This window comes from Hyla sarda, chromosome 1 (genome assembly GCF_029499605.1).
Source record: "Hyla sarda isolate aHylSar1 chromosome 1, aHylSar1.hap1, whole genome shotgun sequence".
Classification (NCBI taxonomy): domain Eukaryota; kingdom Metazoa; phylum Chordata; class Amphibia; order Anura; family Hylidae; genus Hyla; species Hyla sarda.
This window is the reverse complement of record NC_079189.1, coordinates 399388945-399400382: the sequence shown is the minus strand read 5'-3', so window position 1 is coordinate 399400382 and position 11438 is coordinate 399388945. Positions and strand designations below refer to the sequence as shown.

General features: G+C 43.1%; 1 gene segment (V, D, J or C); it reads left to right on the top strand.

Annotated features, from left to right (window-relative positions):
* The first annotated feature begins 10351 nt into the window (after positions 1-10351).
* Positions 10352-10846, top strand: LOC130366168 (immunoglobulin heavy variable 1-3-like). The segment is given in 2 exon segments: positions 10352-10394; positions 10473-10846. Coding segments are annotated over 2 exon segments (417 nt in total).
* The last annotated feature ends 592 nt before the right edge of the window (positions 10847-11438 follow it).

The window sequence follows — 11438 nt, the reverse complement described above, 5'->3', positions numbered from 1 at the left end:
TTGGTTTAAAAGTTTGTGATTTTTTTCAAGCACAACAATAATATAAAAGTATGTAATAATGGGTATAATTTTAATAGTATTGACCCTCAGAATAAAGAACACATGTCATTTTTACCATAAATTGTACGGCGTGAAAACAAAACCTTCCAAAATTAGCAAAATTGCGTTTTTCGTTTTAATTTCCCCACAAAAATAGTGTTTTTTGGTTGCGCCATACATTTAATGATATAATGAGTGATGTTATTACAAAGGACAACTGGTCGCGCAAAAAACAAGCCCTCATACTAGTCTGTGGATGAAAATATAAAAGAGTTATGATTTTTAGAAGGCGAGGAGGTAAAAATGAAAACGTAAAAATTAAATTGTCTGAGTCCTTAAGGCCAAAATGGGCTGAGTCCTTAAGGGGTTAAGGACTGAGCCCTTTTTCACCTTAAGGACTGAGCCCTTATTTGCAATTCTGACCACTGTCACTTTAAGCATTAATAACTCTGGGACGCTTTTACCGATTGTTTTGATTCCGAGACATATTCTGATTTAACACAGTGCTACATTTTCGTTGTTACTTGCATCCTTTCTTGGTGAAAAATCCCCAAATTTCATGAAAATTTGGAAAATTTTGCATTTTTCTAACTTTGAAACTCTCTGCTTGTAAAGAAAATGAATATTCCAAATAAATTATATATTGATTCACAAATTCAATATGTCTACTTTATGTTGGAATCATAAAGTTGACATGTTTTTACTTTTGGAAGACATCAGAGGGCTTCAAAGTTCAGCAGCAATTTTCCAATTTTTCAGAGACCAGTTCAGTTTTGAAGTTTCACAGGAATAGCAGCAAGATAAAGGAGAAATTCAAAATCTTAATTTTTTACACTCGCATGTTCTTGTAGACCCAGTTTTTCAAATTTTACAAGGGGTAAAAGGAGAAAAAGCCCCCCAAAATTTGTAACCCAATTTCTCTCGAGTAAGGAAATACCTCATATGTGTATGTCAAGTGTTTGGCGGGCGCAGTAGAGGGCTCAGAAGGGAAGGAGCAATAATGGGATTTTGGAGAGTGAATTTTGCTGAAATGGTTTTGGGGGGGCATGTCACATTTAGGAAGCCCCTATGGTGCCAGAACAGCAGAAAAAAACCTAAAAAATCCCCCACATGGCATACCCTTTTGGAAACTACACCCCTCAAGGCACGTAACAAGGGGTCTAGTGAGCCTTAACACCCCACATGTGTTTGACGACTTTTCGTTAAAGTTGGATATGTAAATATTTTTTTTCACTAAAATGCTGGTTTCCCCCCAACTTTTACAATTTTACAAGGGGTTATAGGAAAAAATGCCCCACAAAATTTGTAACCTAATTTCTTCTGAGTATGGAAATACCCCATATATGGATGTTAAGTGTTCTGAGGGCTAACTACAATGCTCAGAAGAGAAGGAGCGCCATTGAGCTTATGGCAAGATAATTTGTTTGGTATGGAAGTCAGGGGCCATGTGCGTTTATAAAGCCCCCCGTGGTGTCAGAACAGTGGACTCCCCCACATGTGACCCTATTTTGGAAACTACACCCCTCACAGAATTTAATAAGGGGTGCAGTGAACATTTACACCCACTGGCGTTTGACAGATCTTTGGAACAGTTGGCTGTGCAAATGAAAAATTAAATTTTTCATTTTCACGGACCACTGTTCCAAAAATCTGTCAGACACCTGTGAGGTGTAAATGCTCACTGCACCCCTTATTACAATACGTGAGGGGTGCAGTTTCCAAAATGGGGTCTCATGTGGGGGGGGGGGTCCACTGTTCTGGCACTATGGGGGCTTTGTAAACACACATGGCCTTCAATTCCGGACACATTCTCTCTCCAGAAGCCCAATGGCGCTCCTTCTCTTCTGAGCATTGTAGTTCGCCCGCAGAGCACTTTACATCCACATATGGGGTATGGTCTTACTCAGAAGAAATGGGGCTACACATTTTGGGGGGCTTTTTTCCTATTCTCCCTTGTGAAAATGAAAAATGTAGGGTAAAACCAGCATTTTAGTGAAATTTTTTTTTTCATTTTCACATCCAACTTTAACGGAAATTTGTCAAACACCTGTGGGGTGTTAGGGCTCATTATACCCCTTGTTACATTCCATGAGGGGTGCAGTTTCTAAAATGGGGTCACATCTGGGTATTTATTGTTTTGCGTTTATGTCAGAACCGCTGTAAAATCAGCCATCCCTGTGCAAATCACCAATTTAAACCTCAAATGTACATGGCACGCTCTCACTTCTGAGCCATGTTGTGCGCTCGCAGAGCACCTAAAGCCCACATATGGGGTAGTTCTGTACTCAGGAGAAATTGTGTTACAATTTTTGGGGGTCTTTTTTTCCTTTTACCGCTTGTGAAAATTAAAAGTATGGGGCAACACCAGCATGTTAGTGTAAAAAAAAAATTTACACTAACATGCTGGTGTAGACCCCAACTTAACCTTTTCATAAGGAGTAAAAGGAGAAAAAGCCACCAAAATTTGTAATGCAATTTCTCCCGAGTACGGAGATATGTGGCCCTAAACCCTTTCCTTGAAATATGACAGGGCTCCGAAGTGAGAGAGCGCCATGCGCAATTGAGGACTAAATAGGGTATTTGAATCAGCCACAAAAATACCCTACGGCAGTGTTTCCCAAACCGGGTGTCTCCAGCTGTTGCAAAACTCCCAGCATGCCTTGACAGTCAGTGGCTGTCGGCAATACTGTGAGTTGTTGTTTTTCAGCAGCTGGAGGCTCCGTTTTGGAAACACTACCGTACAATACGTTTTTTTTTTATTGGAGAGGGGGGAGGGGACTAGGGGTATGTGTATGTAGTGTTTTACCCTTTATTATGTGTTAGTGTAGTGTTTTTAGGATACATTCACACGGGCGGAGGTTTACAATGAGTTTCCCGCTGGGAGTTTGAGCTGCGGCGGAAACCTCCAGCTATTGCAAAACTACAACTCCCAGCATGCATTGACAGACCATACATGCTGTGAGTTGTAGTTATGCAACAGATGGAGGCACATTGGTTGCAAAACACAGAGTTTGTTACTTAACTCAGTGTTTCGCAACCAGTGTGCCTCCAGCTGTTGCAAAACTAGAACTCCCAGCATGCACAGTCTCTCAGTGCATGCTTGGAGTTGTATTTTTGCAACAGCTGGAGGTACACTGGTTGCAAAACACTGAGTTATCTAACAAACTCAGTTTTACAACCAATGTGTGTCCAGCTGTTGCAAAACTGCAACAATCAGCATGCATTGACAGTCGAAGGGCATGCTTGGAGTTGTAGGTCCTCTTCTCCGGCCCGGAGCGAGGAAGAGGACGTCCCGGTGAAGATGGACAGCCCGGAACGACTAACCCTCCCCACCAGACGGTCCCTGCAGCATAGATGGCCCGGATCAGCTCCCCCTTCCTTCCCACCAAGGGGAGGTGAGTAGAAAACTAAAGGGGGGTCTGGATGATGACGAAGGCTGCAGTGGTCTTCAACCTGTGGACCTCCAGATGTTTCAAAACTACAACTCCCAGCATGAAGACCGCCAGGTTGAAGACCACTGATGAAGGGATTGACAGGCGGTGATGATGAAGGGGGGGGGGATGATGACGAGGGGGATGATGACAGGGTGATGATGACAGGGTGATGATGATGGGGGTGTTAATGACGGGAGTCTGGATGATGACAGGGGGGGATGATGTATTTCCCACCCTAGGCTTATAGTCAAGTCAATAACTTTTCCTGGGTTTTTGGGGTGAAATTAGGGGCTTTGGCTTATATTCGGGTCGGCTTATACTCGAGTATATACGGTAAATGGTGCAATGCAGGACTTGAAATAATAGTATATATGATGTTCCAAAAATTTGTACGTTGAATCAAAATCTGCAGATAAATAGGCAACACAGCACCTGGGTATATTGTTCATGTTTTGGTCATATGTTGTCTTTCAGTATCGAAAAAATATTATTATTATAATTATAATATTATTATCATAATTTTAGACATGATTTGATGTCATCACTAAAGCCTAGCTGCCCTCAATAGGTATGCTTTATCTAATTTTTGCCCAAAAGTTTGCAGATACCTTTTAGAGGGCGGTTTCAATAAAAACTTAGAGGCTGGACAAATACTGTGCCCTTAACCCCTTAGTCACTGCCAATCTGACTTTTAAAAGGGGTACTCTAATTTTAAAAAACTGTATCCTCTATCCAAGTGTCTAATTGCAAGGGAGGGGGTCTGGCCACTGGGACCCCCCACTATATCTTGTATCTGTATGGGGCCCAACTCTAGCCGCTAAACTCACCCGCTGCTTCATTCCTGAGCATATCATCCCCCAACTTTGGAGACGTGTTTGTGCTGCTCCAAATGTGTGTGTGGGGGAGGGGAGGTCTGGCTTTCTATTACAACCAATACTCTCCTACAGTAGCCAAAGGAAGGTAATTAGTATCTAACTAAGGTCCTCAAACTACCCTGATACCATAGACTCTATTAGCAGAGGCATAGTGTGGGGGGTGCAGGGGGGGCCGGCCGCACCGAGCGCAACATCTGGGGGGGCGCCCTCGCAGCTCTCTGCCCCTGCCTGGCTCACTCACTCTCTCTGCAGTGCTGGCTGTGTGAATCCGATCCGAGCCGCCGGGTTGCCGCCCACTGTGGAGGCAGTGGCGGATCCAGGGGGGTGGGGGGCAATGGGGCAATTGCCCCCCCCCCGAGATTGTTCCCCCTCTTCCTAACTATCGCATGGTGGAGCGGGAGCTGTCGGCTGTCCTGCTCCACCACCCCTTTCTCACGCCCATCCCCTTGCTATCACACGCCGCGGCTGCTCCATTCCTGCAGTCAGTGAGAGCCAATCACGGCAGGCGGACGCGATGACATCACATCATCACGCCAGCGCCCGGAGATCACGTCCCCGCGGCTCTCACTGACTGCAGGAATGGAGCAGCCGCAGCGTGGGAGAAAGGTGACGGGCGTGAGAAAGGGGAGGGGGAGCAAATTATAAGTGAGAGGGGCAAATGATGAGTAAGGGGCACATGTCAGGGGGGCATTATATGTGCACCTCATATATAATACCCCTTTTCATGTGCCCCTCACATATAATGCCCCCCCTGACATGTGCCCTTCACATATAATGCCCCCTGTCCTGCCCCCTCAGGGGGCATTATATATGAGGGGCACAGGACATGGGGCATTATATGTGAGGGGCACAGGACAGGGGACATTATAAGTCAGGGTCACATATCAGGGGGGCATTATATGTGGGGGCACATGACAGCGGGGCATTATATGTGAGGGGCACATGTCAGGGGGCAATATATGTGGGGGCACATGACAGGGGCCCCCTGTCATGTGCCCATATAATGCACATATAATGCCCCCCTGACATTTGCCGCTTACTTATAATACTCAAAGTCATGTGCCTTGGATCATCTCCAGGGTATGGTTCCATTTTGATGTTTAGTTTTTGTTATTGATATTTTTTGCCGTTTACGATGGTTGTGAGACGACATATAATAGCATGGCCCATGCTAGGTTACTAAATTTGTAGATTTGTATTCATAGACCTGCTGAAAATGTGGAGAATGTGTAATGCATGTTCGCACTCAATAAAGTGTTTGAAAAGAAACTTGGATTTAGATGCATTTTACTTTAATTACATCAGTATTTTCATAACAAACAATACATGTGCTTAGGGGGTAAGGGTTCCTTTAACTAATCTAGTGGAAGAGACTCGAGTGCTAAAATCCATGGGTTAGGGGGCGCAAATTACCGTATTTATCGGCGTATAACACGCACTTTTTAGGCAAAAATTTTTAGCCTAAAGTCTATGTGCGTGTTATACGCCGATACACCCCCAGGAAAGGCAGGGGGAGAGAGGCCGTCGCTGCCCGCTTCTTTCCCCCTGCCTTTCCTGGGGTCTAGAGCGCTGCTGCCGACCCTTCTCTCCCCCTGGCTATCGGCGCCGCTGCCCGTTCTGTCCCCCTGACTATCGGTGCCGATAGCCAGGGGGAGAGAAGCGGCACCCATTGCCGGCGCCGCTGCCCCGTTGCCTCCCCCCATCCCTGGTGGCATAATTACCTGGGTCGGGTCCGCGCTGCTGCAGGCCTCCGGCGTGCGTCCCCGGCGTCGTTGCTATGCACTGCACGGCGCGGCGCATGACGTCAGTGCGCCGCGCCGTACATAGCAACGACGCAGGGGGCGCGCGCCGGAGGCCTGCAGCAGCGCGGACCCGACCCAGGTAATTATGCCACCGGGGATGGGGGGAGGCAACGGGCAGCGGCACCTTTCTCTCCCCCTGGCTGTCGGTGCTGCTTCTCTCCCCCTGGCTATCGGCGCCGGCACCGATAGTCAGGGGGACAGAACGGGCAGTGGCGCCGATAGCCAGGGGGAGAGAAGGGCCGGCAGCAGGGGTCTATACCCCAGGAAGGGCAGGGGGAGAGAAGCGGGCAATGACGGCCTCTCTCCCCCTGCCTTTCCTGGGGGTGTATCGGGGTATACACGCGCACACACGCACCCTCCTTTTACCATGGATATTTGGGTAAAAAACTTTTTTTACCCAAATATCCTTGGTAAAATGAGGGTGCGTATTATAGGCCGGTGCGTTGTATATCCTGATAAATACGGTACTTGCCTTGCCCCGGGTGCTGACAACCCACGCTACGCCACTGTCTATTAGTACTACTATTACCTGCTAGCTTTGCACAACTCCCATCTGTACATTTAGTACATAAAAAATCCAAGTCATATTCTCCTGCCTTGATCCTTTTCAGCTGCCATTCAGATGCTCCCAGTTGCTGCTCCTCACTGCTGCGAGGACTGGGAGAATTAGGCTACATTCATATCACGATTTTGCCATATTATTTTGCATTAGTTTAATTTTTTTTAGCAGAACGTATGCCCTAAAAACTGACAAAACTTGATGCAAATGTGTGCTCTGAAATTAAACTGCATATGGTTTTAAACCGTATGTGGTTTGAATTTAGAGGTCCAGTTGCATCAGTTTTTGTAATAAAAAAAAACATATACTTTTTTGGGGTTAACACTTTAGTGCAATAAAGTTTCAATTGTTTTATTGAAATTCCAAGGAAAGTGGGTGTGGTTTGCAAGGTACAAGAAAAAAATGTATCCCCCCCAAAAAAATGGCACTGTAGAAGCATCCACTTTTCATTGACTTCAATGCAAAAAAACAAAAACAGTTTGTATACAGTTTTTAAACAGGACACAAAACCATTGTAGGGTATGTTCACAGAAGCGCATTACTTTGAAACTTACAGCATGTTTTTAGCTGCGTGTTTAAAAGGGGGCAAGCTCTCCCCCGGCTGTCCGTAGCAGATTTTCAGCTGTGGATTTACACTGTTGAAAATCCGAGGCAGACCCTATTGATTTCAATGGGGTCTGTGGTGGATTTTCCTCAGTGGAGATTCTGCTGCTGAAAATTTCCTGCAGGCAGCTGTCGGAGAGCCCGTCCCCTTTAAAACTCGCAGCAGGAAACTTGCTGTGAGTTTGAAAGTAAGAAGTTTTAGTAAATTCCCATTTCGCTCTATACTATGTGAGACTGGTAATGCCACCATACAATGCTCCGTTGGGTGTCATATTAAGGCTAAGTCTTCACTTGTTTTGTTTTTTCAAAATGCAAAGAAAAACGCCAATTCTGCCACATGGCCTTTTTTTCGTCAAAAAATGCTGCGGCCAGATGTTAGCTGTAAATCAATGAGAAATCGCAAATTTCTAATTCCACTTTGCGATTTTTCACTTTGGCGTTTTTTTTAATCCTTTTGCCGTTTTTTCACTTTTTCTGCGTTTTCTCCCGCTCTTTGGCGTTTTGAAAAAAACGCTGCAGTTCCCTCAAACCGGCGTTTTTTGTCAAAATCGTGGCGTTTTGCTCCAATAGAAGTCTATGGGAGTGAGAAAACACCAAGAAAAACACTATGTGGATTTTAACTTTGGCGTTTTTGCAGGCGGTTTTTAATCTTTTTTGGACTTTGGACAAAAAAGATAGCTAGATAGCTGTTTTTAATAAAATTTCGTAGGGTACCATTAACATTTTTTTTTCCAAAAATATACAGTAGTGAAGGAAAAAATTGTATCTAACGAAATGTATATTATTGAAAAAAAAAAAACTATTACTTTTTAAACAGGGATCAATTTATGTGTGCGGGGAAATAAAAATGTAGCCGACAATTATAAAAATGTATTGTGTGTGTGTTTTTCACTTTTTTGCTTTATTTTTTACATTTTTTTTTAGTTAGTACTACTACTGCCAGCATGGAACACACTGTTCCATGATGGGAGTAGTACTACGGTACCTGTACTAATAGACAGATCGCCCGCTGCAATCTTTCTGTATAATATATAGATGCGGCGGCCGCTCTTCTATGGTCCCCTGCCCTGACGTATATTTACACTTATTCATATTTCCCACAGAGCTGTGATTGGCCAGATGGGTCCAGCCAATCACAGCTCTCTGTGAGAAATAGGAACATGTGTATATATACAGCCGTGCAGGGGACCATGGGAGAGCGGCCGCTGCATCTATACATTATACAGGAGGATCACAGCGGCTGTCAGAAGTGATACCCGTTGTGATCTTTCCATAACTGCAGCTACTACTACTCCCAACATGGAGCACACTCTGCCTCATGCTGGGAGCTGCATTAACGGTTATAAGGAGTAAGAGTTTAGACATATCGTGTCATTTTATTGTCTATTTTTCTATGTTTGATATTTTTGGTTTTGTACATCATTTATATCCCTTGTCCCTGTCCACACGTATTCTAGTCAGGGTAAGGGGCTAGACTAGGCAGGGTCGGTTAGGTCAGGTTATTCACCTGTATCCTATACCCCACCCTGGATTTATGTCTTTCATCTTGTAATATATATATATGATGCAACTTTTTTGAGCACTTTATTGTGAGGCAATGTCTTTTTATTGTGACCTTTAATAAAAGTTAACATTTTAGCTCATTGTGTATATATTTGTGGCCTCATTGGTAGATTTAAGTGGATTGATTTACTATAATTTATCTCCAAGGGTGTACGTATCAGTGGTTGAAGGACCATATATTTCCTTTGCTTGGTTAGTTTTTGAGCTGCATTAATAGACAGATCACAGCGGGTGTCAGAAGTTACACTTGCTGCGATCTGTCTATTAATACAGGTACTACAGCTCCCAGCATGGAGCAGAGTGTGCTCCATGTTGGGAGTAGTAGTGCCTGCTTAAGGACACATCACAGTGGATGTCACTACTGACACCCTCTGTGACCTTCCTGTCTATAGCAGAGATGGAGCGACTGTATACATCGCTCGCATCCCTGCTCTGCACTATACTCCGGGCCGGCCACTCATTCATTCATCTTTTCCTCAGAGCTGTGATTGGCTGTAACCATCCGGCCAATCACAGCTCTGGGTGGGAAATATGAATTTCTGTTGACATCAGTGGCCGGAGTATAGTGCAGAGAGGCGAGCGATGTATAGACTCCCCGCTTCTCTGCTATATTATGGACAATATATGTCTATAGTACAGATACTATCACTCCCAGCATGGAACAGTCTGTTCCATGCTGGGAGTATTAGTACTACATAAAAATGTATTTAAAAAGTGAAACACACAATTTATTAAAAAAAATAATAAAAATTGGGTTATTAAATATATACATTGCGTTTTTGTTTTTTTGTACCCAAGAAATTTTGGGTACCAAAAAAAAAATGCCAAGGTGCAATTTCCACACAAATGAAAAAAAAAACCCCGGAAAAAAACGCAAGAAAAAATGCATGATGACGTCACTTGCACTGGCAATTTTTGCAGGCTTTTTTTTAATCCCTAAAAACGCAGGGCAAAAAACGCAGGGCAAAAGTGGAGACTTAGCCTTAAAGAGATATTCTCTCCTAGAGGTAATACTTTTAGATAAGAAAAACTTCAAATAAATTGCATCAATGGTGCAGTCCACATTTGTTTCTGATTTATTTGTCCCCCTCTGTATGCCTCTTATTTCATGTGTACAGATCCAAGTCTATGGGTGCCTTATTATGCTTGTATAACTGTGTTATTGTGTATTTACAAAAGTTTTCTTGAATTTTTTCATGTTGTTCAGGTCAGAAACCAGAACAGTCCCCATCTATTTATATTTTCTATATTTAATATTGCTTCATTTTGCTAAATATTGGCCATTATATTGGAAAATATGTACACATAGCATTTACAACAAATCTGCATATAATTAAGGAGGCTTTCAATGACTACAACATTTTATACCCCAAAATATGCAAATATTATACAAGCTTCCTGAGTGACATGTCAGGTATAAAAACCAAAGCTGACATGCAGTTTCCTACATGAGTAGTTCTGGAGAAGAGTCACAAGATGTTTCTCTTCCTTTGTGTCTTGTGCTTGTTTCTGGTCTCTGGTAAGTCAGATACCATTCCATAGACCAGATATTACATTGTGTTACCTCTAATATATGGTATTTCATTCCTATCTACAGGTATTTTGTCAGATCCACAACTTACACAACCCAGCTCAGAGTTGAAAAAGCCTGGAGAGAGTGTAAAATTACCATGTACAGCTTCTGGATACACATTTACCAGCTATGCTATATTCTGGATCCAACAGACTCCAAATAAAGAATTGAAATACATTGGATACATTGCTACTAATACTGGAAGCACAGATTATTCTCCATCATTCCAAGGAAGATTCACCATAACAAAGGAAGATTCACTTAGTTCATCATATCTAACAATTGACAGGCTGGCACTGGAGGACACGGCTACTTACTACTGTGCAAGATACACAGTGATAAAACCACATAAACCAACAAGGCAAAAACCTCAGAAGAATATCTCTGTCATCTACTAGGTGGCAGCAGTCCCCTGTATGTATATAGATATATATATATATATATATATATATATATATATATATATATTTATATATGTATTAGTAGGAAAGCAGCACAATCCAATAATAAAGCGATGCAGTGTGCACGCAGATGCAGACCTGGGTCAAGGGTCCATGTGGTATACAAAAATTAAGATGAATCCGCAGAACACATCTCTCATGAAAAAAAGTGTTGATTTATTCCATAGTTAGATAAGTGTCCAAAGTAACGTTTCTGCCAGCTCACCTGGCCTTTTTCAAGCTCAAGCTGACAGGTAATTTGAAGTATACAATGGAAATATACTTTTGTGGTATCCCGGTACCGTATTACATACCGTACCTAGTGTAGAGGTCCCCAAAGTCAGAGTAACTACGTTCAGGTAGGGTTCCTCAGGTGGGACAGCCCCTAGTCGCATCTCCGCAAGTCTAATTCTCTAATGTTAATACGTTTATATATTTAATAATACTATATATCTTATAATAATGTATAGTACCTACTTTGTTTAGCGTCTTAGGACCTTCGGTCATGTGACCATGTTAATAACCTCTATGGTATGTTGGAGGACCTTTG